Genomic DNA, 17,675 nt, shown 5'->3' on the forward strand with positions numbered 1-17,675 from the left:
GATATTTTTCCGCTTAATTAGTCGAAAATGTTGTAAGCGCTTCAGTAGAAACAGACGAAACGACAGGAACGGCATATTCAAACGGCCCTCGCTGCTTGCAACGCTCTCCTCGACGGCCTTGTCGTGACGCTTTGCGCTACCGCAAAGAGATGGCGCCACTGCCGCCCTTCAGCGAAAAAGCGTCGTCTGCGGGTTTTGGTTGCCGATCTCTACGTAGACGATTACGTTTTCGCATCATGCACGGCGCAACTAAGTAAGCACCGTCGTGAAACTTGCTACGATACAAAAGTTACCATAATAAGCATGCTCTGTGTGCAGTTTCACGGCAAATGAGCCAGCGGTTGAGGCGGGGAAATTTCTTGAAGTGTTCACGATAAAAACGCACAACACTGTATAGTGCTTATAGCTGTGCTTACAGAAGGTAATGATAAACCCAATAAAAAAAGTAACTAAAAATAAATTACGGAACCGTTGAACAAAAATGCAAGTGAATGTTAATTTCTGAAAGAAGGGTCGCCGAGTTATCTGGGTTCTGGCGCTAGCTTGAGCGAGAGGAATCAGCGAGAGTTGTGGCATCAGGAGTTCTGCGTGCTGACGACAGCGATGGAACTGCTCTTAACCATTGTGGCAGCCAGAACATGACACTTTTTCGTGACACTTATGCATGGCTTCTATAACTGGATACAACTCAAGAACGAAGCTGCAAATGCCCCTCAAAGGAGGCCCTCCAGCCAATGGCGTCGACCAATTCTTCCTCTATCCCCTTCTCCCGATTGACCCATCCCCTTGGACCTGCTAGCATGAAATCGCAGGGGGTAGCAGAATAAAAGGGAATAACCACGGTTTAATCAGATTAACTGCGGCTTCATGAAAGTCAGTCGACGCCATTGGCTAGAGGGCTCCTTTGAGGTGCATCTTACGCTTCGTTATTGAGTTTTATCCGTCTATAATGCCTTCTAGTGCAATGGAGACATCTACTTAACCAGGTAGCTGCCTTAGCAGACAACGTATGGCTAAGAGATAGAGCCTCCCAGCCTCAAGATACCTCAAAATACGCATTTGCGCTATTCTTAATCCAGGGGTACACCATCTCGCCACGCACCTGGCGCCCGCACTTTGTTAATTTTCTTTTTTGACTGAGCCTAATTCCTACTCGATACTCGTACTCAAAGTCCAACGCCTAACTATAACATATGCGATATCGACATGCCGGGAGTAAACGTTTGTGCTTTCGCAACCCAAAACCTTCCTCGCATGAATGTGCGCGTATTTAAGGACGTGCATAAATCAACAGCAATATTCATAATGGTTCCATCCCCCGTTGATAGCAGTGCGCTCGTTTAAATTTTAAGTCGTTTCTCCGGGACGCTTAGATTTCGCAGTGCCTGATCTCACGGCATGCCTTCTGCATTCCTGTGCGCTGGCGCTTTGACATTACTTTGAAAAATGCGTTGGGAAATGCGCTTTGTGCAAGATTACTGATATTCCTCGCGCGCTGTCAACATTAGTTTATTCGTTAGGGCGGACTACGAAAAAGAAAGAAAAATAAAATTGCCTTGCCCGTACCGTCGGCAATATGCGTGCAGTGTGCATCTTACGTGGTCACGATGGGTATTACGTAGTTACGCGTGTTTTTCTCGTTCTGAACACAAAGCGAAATACGAAATTTACGCGGCAGAAGCTCGCATTTTGAACACCCGAGGACTGACAGCGCCCCCCCCCCCCCCCCCCACCATTCCGAAGTGTAGACATTGCGCGCTAAAGCTTGCGCAGCCGCTCTCACTGTCAGAGCGCGTTAATGTGGCCACGAAGCTGTGCTCCTCCGAGGTTTCATTCACATACTTTACAGAGGAGAAAAAACGTTCAAATTAAGGTTACGTTCATAATGACCGCGCCAATTTATTGGGGCCCTAGAACTTTCCACTTGAGAGTTTCTAATATTTGTAACGACATAAAAATCAATTATTTAATGTTAGCCCTTTAATTACACACGAATTAAGTAAGAGTATTTCTGCTTGCTGTATGCGAATATCAACAATACTGCTGCAATTTCATGCCTTCATATGAAGCGGCCTTCCTTAAACTTTTGGCTCACGTTAAGAAAGGTTCCCTGTACTACTCACCCACTGGCCTACTCACACACATTGATGACATGGGCCTCCGCGGTGGCTCAGTGGTTATGGCGCTCGGCTGCTGACCCGAAAGACGCGGGTTCGATCCCGGCTGTGGCGGTATAATTTCGATGGAGGCGAAATTCTTGAGGCCCGTGTACTGTGCGATGTCAGTGCACGTTAAAGAACCCCAGGTGGTCGAAATTTCCTGAGCCCTTCACTACGGCGTCCCTCAGAGCCTTAGTCACTTTGGGACGTTAAACTCCCATAAACCAAACCATAAACCAAACATTAATGACATGATTGGGACATGAATTACTGCTCACTGCCCACTGGCCCATTCTAAAGACATAAATATGAGAAACAGGTGGGCACAATTATTCAAATAATCAAACGACGTACAAGAATAAGATTTCGAGGGAACACTTTTCAAAGTGGAAACAAAGTACGCGTTTTCTTAACGCTATTCTCGAAGTGTCTGACTTGGCATACTCGATTCGTATCCCAAGATCACTAGTCATACGCACACTTCGAAGCATTTGTTTTCACAAGCAAACGGCCACTCAGCAGTTTTATAACCGCTGTGTGACATTAAAGGGGCTCTGAAAGGGGCTCTAATAAATTCGCGGTATGCCTGGGATGTTAAAAGAATATCCTCTTCGTGAATATCCTCCAGCAAGGATTTTTTAATTCATTTGTTAGAAGCTGAGTTACCTGCAGTCAAAGTTTGAATGTCAGAATTTTCGCTCTTTTCCCTCTCCTCTCGTCATTCCTTACACGCTGAAAGGTAGAAAAATCTACGCCAGCTCCACCCACACGACCCTTCCGCCGGCTCGCTGGAATTCCTCGGGGGCGGAGCTTCCTGACCCGCCGGAGCGACGCGGCTGACTGGCTGCGGCCATGGTAGCTGCGTGACGTCTGAAAGAGTCTAAATAATGGCCGTCCCTTAAACGAGATACGCAGGCGAGTGAAACGGACGAAGGCGCGAGCATGAAAAAGTCTCCAGACAGGGTTCTCGAGTTCTCGAACATTTGCTCATGATTGCGGGTTCTCTGGCGAGTAGAAGGGTACAATTTGGCTCAGCAGTTCATGACAAAACCATGTACCGACTGAGCGAGTTTATATGCTGTTCTCAGAAGGTGTTGCAGGACCCCTTTAAAGAAGAAAAAACTACCTCCTTCCCCCGAGGGTGCTTCCTTCCCAGCCTGCCCAGATGATATGACTGCGAACGACGCCTTCTTGAAAGCACCCTCGCACCGATGCATGTGTCTTGGTACCACCTGCATAACATTTTCATTGACCAGCCAGCAGATAAACGAAGCAGTTATGACATAATAATGCAGCTATCACAAGAAGACATGCCAGGCCGCCAAGAATGCTTCTTGCCGTTTTTCGGCCTAGAGACACGCCTGCATCACTTTGTTCGACGAACGTCGAGCTAGCACTCCCACATAGACCACTTACATCGTCCACGTCGAAACCACCGCGGCTGCCGACGTCTTCAGCAAACTGGTGCCGGTAGCGCTGCTGACTCCGAGCCGCTTCGTTCAGGACCCTCTGCCGCAGTCGGGACAGTAAGTTGCGCGTCCTGTACTGGGACCTCTTGCCTCCGCAGCCCGTGAAGGCGTTGCAGAAAGGCCGCTTCTGCTCCGGCGAGAAACGCTCATCGGTCGCTTCATCCTGGACATTAAATAGGCACGGCGGATAGGAAAGCAGCGCAGGCAAGCGACCAGTCAAATGCACCACTGTGAATTTGGTAAGCAGTTGACAGCAGCTGCAGAATTATCGACGGTCGCTATGCCCTTTTACCTGAGCCAAGGAAACAAAATAATGCTTATTACAGCAGTACAGGGCGCTAAGCAGTGTTTCAGAGTTTGTGAGAATTATTGTGTTTAGATGAGTGTTTAGCAGCAACAGCAGCAATACTTTGCGCTCTTTGGGACCTTAAATGCAACCATACCAAATTCCACAGGAGTGTGCGGAGCCGTTTGGCCCTCGTGGTTTGTCTGTGGTGTCGCCTGTGGCGTCGGCAGAGGGCATGGCGGGGAAATTTGAACGGCACGTGGCAGTGCTGTTAAAACTATTCGCTCTGTAGTAACAAAAAAAGTTGGCTGTGAAAATCAGCCAGGAAAATGCAGACTTGTTCCACAGCACATCACTCCCATATAAACTGCACTAAGTAATCCGAAACATGGCGCCAAATTGTGGTAAATAAATGCAAGGGGGTCTCCCCAGTCACACGTTGGTGCCGACGTGAAAATTAGTCACCTTCCCGAGCATCGTTGCTCGCCGCTCGCAGCGGCTCTACTCACCGGCTTCTCTTGTGCTACCGTCAAGGAGGCGGAAAATACGAGGGCGCAGAAAAGGAACAGTCCAGTCGCAGACATGATCGGTGACGCCGGCCTTGCGCACTTAGAACCTGCGAGAAACATGCATTGAGCAATGAGGCGATCTCCGACTGCTCGTTCAGCTTAAAAGGAATAAGAATATAGAAAGTTGAGAAAATGTTTTCTGTCAGTTTTCTTCAGATATATTGCGAAGATCTCTTGCGACGTTGTTTAAACTGATGCGCACCCCAGAATAACTCGCGAAACCTTTTAACCATGTTTTCCGCAATATTTTCGTGTTAAAATTCTGAGGCAATGTTCAAGCCTCGGCGCCGCCCTCGCTGAAATTTTTGGGCCCTCCGCATTGTGAACAGCGCTAAGTACTACTTGACGAAGCTCACCATGACACGTGCCTTACGCGCTGCGCTTGTTCCCTCAATGCACTCGAACCTGAATACAGATAAAAGGCCTTTACCACTTAAGTTGGTGCTGCGTTTTGCCATGCTTTGCGCAATGCGATCTGTATGATGTCGATTACTGATTGAGTAATTGGATTTTTAAATTGTAACAACATTATATGGGCTATGAAGAGCGGCCTAGTGAAGGGCTCCGGATGAGTCTTTTTACTTTTGCCTCCATAGAAGCGGTCGGGATTCGATCCCGTTGCCTTCATTGGGCCACCGCGGCGAGTTAATAGTTAATCTTATATTCTCCCTCCTTGCCGGGGTAAGACGAGATATAAGCGACCTACTAACGAATTATAAGCGACCCGCTAATGGCCGTCGTAGTTCATCCTGAGAGGCCAGCTTGAGGCTGTGAGACGCTGAAGATGATTGGCGATTTTCAGGGGTGCCTCGCTCGAACCAATAAGGCGGCTGCATGAGTGCTCCACCTGTGATGAGCTTGCATAAAGAATTTTGTTTTTTAAATGCGCGATCGAACACGTTGTTTCGTCGATGGTGACCGCTTCCTATCAGACGAACGTTTTTCTTTTGAATCTGTCAGCCGACGAACTGCAGTCGAAGAAAAAAAAAATTGACAGTGGCTCAGCTCAGCTATGCCAGGGTATACGTAGCGAGAGCTGCAGCGGCGCGGATCAGGTGTCCGCCGATATGTGAGACAGATACTGCGCCATTTCCTCCCCCTCCCCCTCCCCCCTAACCAAATTTTCATAAAACGCCCGTGCACTTTGATGTGTTCATCGGAACGAAAGGCGTGATCCATGCGACGCGCCTGTCGTGGAAACCCAGACCCGAACCGCGGCCTTACGTAAGGGAAGGAAAATGAAATGGTAATTGGTTTTAAGGAAAGAAAATTACACATGTCTCCCAGAGGTCAGGGTGGCATCGCATTCGCAGGTCATGAAAGTGGGTTCTGCCGCGGTAGCCCAGTGGTTAGGACGTCGACGCGTGCATCGCACCGGAACATTCAGTCAGTCTGATCACGTGGTCGCTCATGCGGCGAGCCTTCACGTCCCCGGAAGACGGCTCACCCAGCTGGGCCAAAGCTTGGATAGGCGCTCTTCTCACTCCTCAGGCGTTTCCGCTGCTCTCTTGGCATTGCACCGATCGTTCTTCCTTTTCCCGACAGCCAGCTCCCAGGCCACAACCTCAGGGTCCGACGAGTGGAGCTTATCATGTTTGCGAAGCCGCTGAACGGCTTCCTTCTCCATGGCAATGGCTCTCCGCTACTGCATCACACCCGTCTTATGGTGTCTTCGACTGGTCGCTGCCGTGATCCGGTTAGGATCTGGCAGAGTGGGAGCGGCTCTTGCTCTGAGCGCACAGCGAGACTAGTCAAGCTGAATGGTCAGTGAGTTGTTAGAGCGGAAGCAGGAGGAGACGTAACTTCCGTAACCACTACGCGGCAACTCTGCTGTCGGCAACAGTAGCCGCACGTGGTCGCACACAGTCTGCATCGCGGTCGCCGCTTAGTTTGTACCGATCGCTACCCCGGCCCTCCGCCTCAGGCAAAAATGAGCGCCCCGTGGGACACCCATTTTTCGAACATCGCCTAGTAGGTAGCACTGTCTTCCTCGTCTGCGCTGCCGCTGGAATCGCTGTTATGTGACAGCAACACAGACCGCGTTCCTAGCGTAGTTATCCGGCGCCTCTTGGACATTTTGCCTCACACAGCGCGGCACCCGCAAAACACAACATAGCAAGGACAATACAGCTGCGTGACTGCGTCAAAAAGCCAACATTTGCTTCTGCCTACGCGTATGGACGCCGAGGCCTCGCACCGCTTTCGTGAAATGGCGGTAGTGGCTTTGTCACTTGAACTCATCTCGGAGCCGCTCAGACTTTTTTCTCGGAGCGCGTCAGAGCGCTCTAAGCTGAAGGCGAGCACTCAGAAAGGACCAGCCGAATGTTTCGATCAGCCGAATGCTTCGACCAGCCGAATATGCGGTCGTCTCTCAGAGCGCTCTAGAGCGATCTAAATTGACCAGTCGAAGACACCATTATACTCACACCGCAGCGCGTCCCCTCTCCTTGCGCATGCGCAGTAAGTCGCACCAGCTGTGACGTCACTCGGCTCCTCGCGCATGCGCACAACTGGCGAAGCGAGCTGCGATGCGCGCGGCGCGGCACACCAGCTGCATGCTCTGACGTCACTCGGCTCATCACGCATGAGCATAACTGGCCTTCCAGACGCACGGCGAAATGGCGAGACTGTGTGTGGCGCAGCGAGAGCTCCAAAAAATGTGTTTGTGAATGGTCGTCGCGCAAGCGGAGTGGTAGACAGCCGACATACATTTTGGAGAGAGTTCGCAATTAAAATCAGCGCCGTGGCTTTTGCAGAGCACCCGAATCAGTTAAGTGCAAAGGCGGTGTTTGAGTGTTGTAAGTTGCTGTCGAGAAAGAACTTGCGATTGTCATTACGCTTCAGTAATGTTCGGCACCCTGAATTTCAATGATAAAGCCATGCCCTTTTGTACTTTCAGCCGTGAATTTCAGCTTCAAAAACAAAGGCCAAGATTATACGACGATTCTATCTCATTTCTACTTAATTTCATTTTTTCCGTACTGCGGCATTGGATCAAAAGACGCCACGCCTCTGCTATCACTGGGATCTGCGTGCCAGTTGGTGCGGCATGATAAGAATACAATGTAATTTAAGGAAACGAATCGTTATATTGCACCAATCCAAGCGTGTATCTTCCAAAAATAATTGCACGTCTACCGTGGAAACCCAAAAGCAGCATCCACGTTTCCACGCAATGTTTTTTGGTGTAATCCCCTCGAGCATCCGGAATTCGCACGTCCGGATGTTGCAGTTTGTAAGCAGTGGGACGAAGTCATGGCATGAAGTGCAGAGCCTGTTAACAGTACAATCCTCTTTCTGGATCCTATTTTCGCTCGTATGATCGTTCGCTCCGTAGTGACTCGTCCTGGCGATAACGAGCGCGAAATGAAATGAAATTATATAATTATTACCCAGACCGTAGTAATAGCCCGCCGCCCATAAATACTCTGTATGTCGTGATAAAAGATGTTACAGAGGCGCTCACACATGATATATATATATATATATATATATATATATATATATATATATATATATATATATATATATATATATATATATATATATATATATTATGCCCCGAATCTTTGCAGTGTTTGTTCCTTTTTCAAATCTGCCGTCACGTCACTTTATCGCTTTGTTTGTAATGCAAGACGCGACTAGATTTATCTCGATTGATCGCAGCCAGGCAGAGCTGATTCTACGTTGTTCCGGAATGTTCTAGTAACTTTGCACGCTTGATCTCGAAAGTTCGCTATCAGCTTTAAATTGAGCACGGCCGACAGCGGCGGGCATTCTGTTCGACGACCGCCGAGCACGCTTGTTGCTACGCCGCCGCCGGTTGATTCAGTCCATTGTGTGCGCAAGTCAGCCCAATAAACAGTTTTCTTTTAGAACTTTTGTCCGTCGTCATCGCTCCTTCGACTGCCGTCACCACTACGTGACATCTGGTGGAGGTGCGGGGTAGCCTTCCATGTTCCGGACGCCCCCTTCAAGTCGTGACGCCAGCCCCCTGCGCTTCGCACCTCAGGACGAGCCAGCAGCTCAGCGAGCCAGCCGACGTCTCCAGGGAGAGGAGCCTGAGTTCGGGTCCCTGCTGAACCGCACCAGACAGCGAAAGTACGCCGCTACGAGCACCACTACATCGCCAAAGGTGTCGACCCCGATCATACTGCAGCAGCCGCGGGTGCCGCCAACTTTCAATGGATCCCTATAGGCGAAGACCCCAAAGAATGGTTGGACCAATATGAGCGCGTGGCATCACTCAACAATTGGGATGATGCGGCGAAAGTCCGGCACATCTTTTTTGCACTGGAGGGCTCAGCACGCACGTGGTATGAAAACCACGAGTCTTCTCTGACGACATGGGAGGTATTCAAGAAGGAACTCTTGAAGGTATTCACCAGTGTCGTGAGGAAAGAAAGAGCTGAACGACTCCTCGAGTCCAGGATCCAGCTTCCGAATGAGCCCGTCCGCGGTTACGTGGAAGAAATGAAGCGCCTCTTTCGCCGCGCCGACCCCGGGGTGACCGAGGAAAAGAAAGTCCAGTTTTTAATGCGCGGCGTAAAGGAACAACTCTACTGGCAGCCTCGTCCGCCAGCCGCCAAAAACTGTCGACGAATTCACGCAAGCCTGCATGATCTAAAAGACCCTGGACGTCGGGGCGTGGCAGTACAACCGCCCTTCCTCTTTCTGTGCAATGTGTCCGGACACGACGACCACCAGCGGCAATTTGCGGGAAGTGATCCGCGAAATCGTCCGCGAGGAGCTACGCCGATTACTGCCATCCTCCCCACAGCTGCAAGCAGCGACTCTCATGGACGTTGTACGGGAAGAAGTGCAACAGGCACTTGGCACCACGACGGCCATAGAACCCCAGGCCATGACCTACGCCAGCTGCAGTACGCACTCCTCAGCCCCAACGACAACCCCTACGCGTCCCCCATAGCCTAGATGACGTCGTTGTCTTCGCCTCGAACTTTGAAGAGCACATCAAGACTCCGAACAGTACTAGACGTCATCAAGTCGTCTGGCCTAACCTTGAAAGCAGAGAAGTGCCACTTTGCATACGAAGAGCTCCTGTTTCTAGGCCACATCATTAGCAAGGAGGGAGTACGCCCAGACCCGCAGAAAACAGCTGCTATTGAAGTTTCCACCGCCGGCCGATAAGAAAGCAATGCGCAGGTTCCTCGGACTGTGCGCATATTACCGGCGATTTGGGAAAAAACTTTTCGCGCATCGCCGATCCCCTGGCCCAACTGACGGAGGCAGATGTGCAATTTAAATGGGAAGCGCTGCAAGCAGAAGCCTTCAAAGAACTTCAGCGTCGTTTACAGTCCCCACCGATTCTCGCGCATTTCGATGAAAACGCCGATACTGAAGTTCATACCGACGCAAGCAGCGTGGGCCTAGGCGCCGTCCTCGTTCAAAGAAGCGACGGGCTGGAGAAGGTCATCGCATACGCTAGTCGTTCCCTTTCCAAGGCCGAGGCTAACTATTCGACAACTGAGAAGGAGTGCCTTGCCATCATCTGGGCTACGTCGAAATTCCGCCCCTACCTGCACGGACGACCGTTCAAGGTAGTCAGCGATCACCACGCTATGTGCTGGCTTGTCAATTTGAAGGACCCCTCTGGCCGCCTCGTTCGATGGAGTCTGCGTCTCCAGGAGTTTGACGTCACCGTAGTTTACAAGTCCGGATGCAAGCACTCTGACGCCGATTGCCTCTCACGAGCCCCTGTAGATACACTACCACCGGACGACGATGAGGACGCTTTCCTGGGACCCATCAGCCCCAGCTCTTTTGCTCAGCAGCAACGCTCGGACCTCGACCTAAAACGCCGCATCGAGTACCTGGAAGGCTAGGTTTCTTCACCCCCCGCATCATTCAAGCGAGGATTTTCTTCCTTCTGTGTACAGAAAGATGTCATAACGAAAAACTTCGCAGCGAGCAAAACAGCTATACCTGCTTGTTGTACCTGCCTGTCTTCGCGAAGACGTTCTGCACACTTCACACGGCGAGCCGACAGCTGGACAACTCTGGTTTACTCACACCCTCCGCCGCATTCAAGACAAGTATTACTGGCCACGACTGTCTGCCGATGTCGCACATTATGTGCAAACCTGCCGAGATTGTCAGCGACGAAAGACCTCTCCCACACGACCAGCAGGATTTCTGAACCCCACTGAACCTCCCTCAAGGCCCTTTCATCAGATCGGCATGGACTTGCTTGGCCCTTTTCCAAAGTCAACGTCTGGAAATAAGTAGATCATTGTAGCGACCGACTACCTGACCCGCTACGCCGAGGCAAAAGCCCTACCGAACGGAACAGCAGCAGAAGTCGCCAAACTTTTCCTGGAGTGCATTCTTCTGCAACACGGCGCCCCCGATGTGCTCATCGTGGACAGAGGAACAGCATCCACAGCGCAATTAATGCAAGCCATCCTGCTTTATAGCCAAACCAACCACCGAAGGACAACTGCAAACCATACGCAGACCAACGGACGGACCGAGCGCCTGAACAAAACCATCGTCGATATGCTAGCCATGTATGCCGATGGCTAACACAAAACCTGGGACGTCATCCTGCCTCACGCCGTCTTCGCCTACAACACCGCAGTGCAGGAGACCACCCAGATGACGCCTTTTAGACTCGTCCATGGCACGGAGGCCACGACCACGCTAGACGACATGCTGCCCAACGTTACAGAAGAAGAAAACGTCGACGCAGGTGCCTACCTTCAACGCGCAGATGCCCGAGGACTTTCCCGATTAAGGATCAAAGACCAGCAGCGGAAAGACGCCAGACGCTACAACCTATACGAATACGCAACGCGGAATACAAGCCAGGAGTCCAAGTCTTCTGGATTTGGACTCCTATTCGCCGCCATCGATTGAGTGAAAAGCTTTTGCGCCGCTATTTCGGCCCGTACATGGTTCTTCGTCGGCTAGGTGAACTGGATTACGAAGTCATCCCTGACGCAATGACTGCATCTCAGCGACGCCGCGTACGACCAGAAGTTGTCCATGTCGTCCGTCTAAAGCCCTATCATGCGCGCTAAAGGACGCTGTGTTTCCACACTGTATTTATTTACACGATCCGTTTTTATTTTTTTTGCTGGTCGCCTTGATTTAATGCATCGCGTCGATGCTTCTTTCCGAGGGGAGTAATGCCGCGAGCCTTTTCAGTGTTTGTTCATTCGGCACGCCGCTTTATCGTTTTGTTTGCAATGCAAGGCGCGACTAGATTTATCTCGATTGATCGCAGCCAGGCGGAGCTGATTCTACGTTGTTCCGGAATGTTCTGGTAACTTTGCACGCTTGATCTCGAAAGTTCGCTATCAGGTTTAAATTGAGCACGGGCGACAGAGGCGGGCATTCTGTTCGACGACCGCCGAGCACGCTTGTCGCTTCGCCGCCGCCGAGTGATTCAGTCCATTGTAGGCGCAAGTCAGCCCAATAAACAGTTTTCTTTTAGAAGAACTTTTGTCCGTCTTCTTCGCTCTTTCGACTGCCGTCACCACTACGTGACTATATATATATATATATATATATATATATATATATATATATATAAATAAAACGTTCCCATATGCACCTTGGTTTCGGTGACTGTTGGCTCCCTTCATAAGTTTGTCTAACGGGCCCCTCATTTACTTTACCTGGTCTGCTATATATATATATATATATATATATATATATATATATATATATATATATATATATATATATATATATATATATATGCTAGCCCCGGAATCTGTATCGATGGCAGATGCCGGGGCTAGCAAAAATCTTTTCCTTCCTTTTTACTATTATTTTCTAAATAAAACCACTACCACCACCATTAAAATTGAGTCGCTTCCATATTGCGCCTATATATGGACTGATATGAGCCTTGTATTCTCAGTATGAATGTGCTACCTTAAAAGACCTTTTTATCGCCTCTTGCTAGTGACGCACTGCAATGAGCCTTCTGCAACTTTGTGAGACATGATGTCATTAGTATTACGCTGAACGCAGGTACAAGCCCTCAATTTCGAAGCAGCCCAGTCCTTGGAACAGCGATGTCTTGCAGTTATCAGTAAAGCGAAATGTTAAGTCAGTTTGCGAGCCAGAGCCAGGTTGTTTTTAACGCGCAGTCTTTGTCAAAAGTATACAGGCCACCGCGTTCACCTCTTGGTCATGCCAGGTGGCTCGTTTTGCATCACCAGCAACCCAGATTTTGTGAAGGTGCGAACTCTCGATCGTCCTCACCACTGCGGAGCTTATAGGAGTTCCAGAGGTGCTACAAAGACACGGCTAAAAACGAAACCACTTGGTCTGCATATTTTTGACAAAGGCTGTACAATCGGCCACGTTTTTTAAATGTATCACACCAGCGTCGGCCGGCCGGCTAGTGAGCGCCTTACCACGGCGCGGTGCGGCGATATCGACGAGGATAAGCGCGTGCGCCCTAAATTCCCCGCCCCACGAGTATCGTCTGCTCGGCTCTTCCAGCATGTGTGACACAACCCCTGCCAGTGTGTGGTCCTTCGCTAGTGGGCGATGACAACTTTATCATGTGAGCGTGAACTAGAAGTTATCAGCAGCTGTGCGACCTGATGGCACGAATGTAGCAAGCTCTGATCTTTCCGTAAAATGCTTTGCGCACCCGCCAAAAATGATAATGCCCTTTTTATTGTGTATATATGCCCTTTCCCCGACATGCTGTTCTTTAGTAGCTGCCCATCAACGCCATCGCGTCAAACCCTTAAAACGGAGCTTAAGTGTCCACCGAAATTTTTTCCCACGCTTTTATTTTCTGGCGCAGGCGCACTGTAGAGGCATAGATCAAGAAAAGAATTGAACCCAGTTGCATACTCGCTATCTCTGCTGAGCCATGAAGCGCGCTACCCAATTAACCATCGCAGGGGTTGTGTCGCACACGATGGAACAGCCCAGCAGACGACATTCGTGGGGCGGGGAATCTACGGCGCAGGTACTTATCCTCGTCGATATCGTCGCTCCGTGCCTTGATAAGGCGCTGACCAGCCGGCCGGTCGATGCTCGCGCCATACTTTTAAAAAAGTGGCCGACTGTACATGGAAATCATTGCTGTAAATATAGGATAAGTCAGTCAAGCGAAACAAATAATGTCATGCTACAAAAGTGAAGGCTCGCACACTGAATGCGGTGCTGCTTATTCGATTGCAATTATTCTGTGAGTAAGTTCAGAATTCTTAGCGTGATTGTTTGTTTTCCAAGATGTTGAGCCGAGCTAGATCATAGCAAGAACACAGATGCATGACCCGAAATGTCGCAATCTCTTTTGTTCTCACAGAAACCAGAAATAAACAGTGCGGTAGGATTCCAGGTGGCTTTTCTGCGGTACTTTTAAACTGTACACTGGCTCAGTTTAAGGTCCACAGAATCGATCCTGATGTTCCTGCGGCAGAAATGAGTGTGGAGAGACCTTTTCTGGGATTGATACGCTTTTCATACCCGTCCCAGATCCGCTGGGTGACTGGGTGCCATACTGTTTTTAGGGCGCGTTGACAAAATGACAGTTTATTTTATATGGGTTTAACGTCCCAAAGCGACTCAGGCTATGAGAGACGCCGTAGTGGAGGGCTCCGGGAATTTCGACCACCTGGGGTTCTTTAACGTGCACTGACATCGCACAGTACACGGGCCTCTAGAATTTCGCCTCCATCGAAATTCGACCGCCGCGGCCGGGATCGAACCCGCGTCTTTCGGGCCAGCAGCCGAGCGCCATAACCACTCAGCCACCGCGGCGGCCGACAAAATGACAGTTTAGGGCACACCGACGTTGTCCTGACATAAAGCCCCGGGCACAACTCATTTCATTGCGTCCTTCGAAGTGGCTCAATATTTTCTTCCATTCTTTCTACCATCCTACCATCTTTCGAAGGTAGCATAATTACACTATTAATTTGCCATTAATTAACACCACACACACACACACAAAAAAAAACGTACACTTTCTTTAGTTTCGGTGGCTACTGGCTTCTTTCATTTATTCCTGGAAAGAGACATACCGAATTCTGTCGCCATCAGAGTGTTTCGGTTGGAAATGCAAATATTAGCAATGTAAAAGCGGTGTGAATAAATATTTATCGTTATTTCCCACTCTGCGGCTGAACCGGACCCGAACTGTTCTCTCTAAACCAGAATAAAACCGCAACAGAAGTTATATCTGATCAGGCACGCTAGAATCTTTGCAAGCGCTCTTGAACCTTGAAGCATCGTCTTGCGCAAAAACTTAGACAGCACGTACGTAGTAGTTTCTTACGAAAAGAAGCCACTATCAAAGCTCCATATTTTGCCATTTGCGAAAAGCGATACCACGAGGTCCAGACGCAAATGTATTGCAAAGGCTGACGGAGGTGGGGGAAGTGAAGGTAGAGTTCTGTATCGCTGTAAGCGTCGCACAGGACACGCGCTTCTTAGGATTCAACTGATACATGAAAGGGGTTCAATCCGGGCTCGAAAACAATGACGGGCATGACGCAGCACAAGCGAAAACTTAGTCGAAAGGCGGCAGTGGTCAAGAACATTGTTCTGCGCGGTGGCACAATACAATGGCATAGTGAAAATCCCTAGAAAGCATTGCACTCTGTCCTTAGTGTGCACCACCGAACATATGGGCCTCAACTGGTGTTCTCTGCTCCGTACCAAGCGAGTTTAGCTCACACGGCACGCGCAGAGCCATTCCCAAAGAAAGTAAAGCAATGTTGTTCATGTTTTTTCCCTCTTTCGTGCGGGCACTTAGGTTCAGTCGTGAAAGAAGCGATTGACTCAGGGCGTCTTTAAATCTGCAGGATATCGACGTTGGTAAGTTCTAACGTGCGGAAGGCGTTGGCTGAAGTTGAAGCCTATTAGAGGTAATGTGCCGTTTTAGAAAGACATCATCAAAAGTCTTTTCGCCCGCGCTATTACGGATTGTGAGGGCCGCTTACACGCACCGCTTCTGCTTCCAGGCGATCGCTACTCCAAAGACCGCCCGTGCCTGCGCCGAAAAGGTTTGGGGAGGCGACTAGTCAGCCACCGTCGCATTACCAAACCTTTTGTTCACCGTAACCGATGCCCGATAGCGCTTTTGTATTATTTTCTTCCGATAAACTAACGGAAGTACACGACCCGGGTAACTTATTTAGAGGGGAATAATAAAGGAATCGTCATTCAACCAATGTGCTCGACGTGCTTCGCCCACCACTGGGCAAATTGTGACTTTCTCAAGGGAGCTGTTTAACCCTCCCTGAGCGGTTCCTTGCGCGGCACGCGCGGACGTTGGCCCCGGTGGAGGCTCCCAGACAAGCTATCGTTGCCTTCTGAAGCTCACAGCATGTTTTTATTTCTGGTCTGGGATGAAAGCATGTCAGAATAAAACTGGCACCTACGTCTTTACGTTATTTTTTCTACCTAACCAAGTGCCTTGTTTTCACAAGTAGACGAGAGTAGGTAGTGTGGGCAGTGGACCTGAAGAAAGCGAGCCAGGTCTTACTAGCGCAGGAGAGAAGTACAATAACTTGCGTGGTCCAGCAACAGCGGCGTTAAGTATCAGCATTTGATGGCTTGAAAGGTCGGGTCAAATCACACGGCACATTGCGAGCGGCATGACGAAAAAAATGATTTCATACTGGGTTATCTCGAGAAATAAGTTAGGAATCAGCGGTACAGACATTTGCTTTGATTGTTTTTCTTTCTGATCAGAAAGTTGCGGGGGCCTGCCTGAGAACTTGCCCGTTTCAGACACATTCTTAAACCTTGCACGAAGTCTTTGTTGCGGTGTCTGTGTGCCTAAGCGTTTTCTCTTACCTAGGGAGTATCTTTGCACTACGCATTCAGACTGCGCTCCGATCGGAGGTGGTGGGCGGATTTACGAATAAGAGCTATGTTCGCTAAACCTGAAGTTTCTGCGTAGGGTAAATGCTCCACAGAAATACAGTTACCACCTGACCAGGGTTGCGCTTAATAGCTTATTAGGCAATCTGAGCCGCCATGGTGGCTTAGTGGTTACGGTGCTCGGCTGCTAACCCCAAAGACGCGGTTTCGAACCCGGCCGCGGCGGTCGCATTTCGATGGAGGCGAAATGCTAGATGTCCGTGTTGTGTGAATGTCAGTGCACGTTAAAGAGCCCCAGGTGGTCGAAAGTACCCGGAGCCCTCCACTACGGCGTCCCTCATAGCCTGAATCGCTTTGGGACGTTACAACTCCATTAAACCTGAACCTTAATAAGTAATCTGAGCGAGAGCTGTTATTCGTCGGTTATGCTGTGGTTTGGCTGAGAAGCAAAACAGTGCCCGCATTCTTTAGAGAGTTTAGACGTCCATGCCAACCCCCTGGTTGTTCGACCCTTGCTCACCGTACACGTATCTGTAGCCAATGACTCCGAGGGGCGTCTCCGCGCGCATCTAAGTCTCAGACGGACAAAACAAATCCGCTCGGCGAAGCACATGATCTTTCACCGTATCAACCGCGTGGTTTCTGAGCGAACGCGCATTCAATGCTGCAGCCGATAACGCAGCCTCTACATAGCGGCGATGCTCGGTCTTGTCCCGGCGTCGATCGGTTTCCCGTTCGGCAGCGCGCAAGGCTGGATCTTGTCTGCGGCGGCGCATTAGTCAGCTTTGTCGAATTAAAGCCAAGGAACAAAAGAAAAAAGAAAGGTTATGACCGATGAAGTTCGCTCTGGGAGGACCGCGTAGCAGTGCGAGCTCATGAAGTGTCAGCGCGAAGCGGCAGCCCAGCCAGCCACCGTCGCTGTTCCTCGGCTTTGAGACGAGACGCGCCTGTGGTGACGTCATATACCAGTTGTGCTCTGGCTCGTCACGGGCTACGCGTGGAATCACACTGGAAAGGCACCGTAAAAGAGTTCTCGCTCTAAAAAAAATGAAGGGGGGGGGGGCGTGATATAATAAACGCCACAGACGTTTCTGAAATTTCAAGTGGCCATAATTACACGCTGGGTCCACGGACCATCTGCCAAACGCCAGTTTTATGTACCTTGGTAAGCAAGTTCTCGCACAGCTTCCGCCCTCGCCGTTAGATGACGTTCCACGTCACACTCGCGGTAATACGGGACGTACTACGTCCGGCGCTATGGACGATGGGTGGCGCTGGTGGACACTCTCAAGGTTCGCTTACACTACGCATAAACACATCCGAAAGCTGAACATTGGACAGCCGTCGCCTGGTAGAGCTCCGG

The 17,675-nt window shown here is 49.9% G+C and overlaps 1 protein-coding gene across 2 annotated transcripts in view; it reads right to left on the reverse strand.

Moving 5' to 3' along the window:
* The window catches only part of CCAP (Crustacean cardioactive peptide), an 88,982-nt gene that overhangs the window by 13,620 nt on the left and 57,687 nt on the right, over positions 1-17,675 (reverse strand). For both annotated transcript variants that reach the window (XM_077646943.1, XM_077646942.1), the window contains exons 2-3: positions 4,424-4,530; positions 3,576-3,791 (exon numbers count right to left, since the gene is read on the reverse strand). In XM_077646943.1, coding sequence (XP_077503069.1) covers positions 3,576-3,791; positions 4,424-4,498 — 291 coding nt within the window. In that variant the 5' untranslated portion in view covers positions 4,499-4,530. The remainder of the gene's footprint in view (positions 1-3,575; positions 3,792-4,423; positions 4,531-17,675) is intronic.

The sequence above is a fragment of the Amblyomma americanum genome, chromosome 1 (genome assembly GCF_052857255.1).
Source record: "Amblyomma americanum isolate KBUSLIRL-KWMA chromosome 1, ASM5285725v1, whole genome shotgun sequence".
In the NCBI taxonomy this organism is placed as follows: Eukaryota; Metazoa; Arthropoda; class Arachnida; order Ixodida; family Ixodidae; genus Amblyomma; species Amblyomma americanum.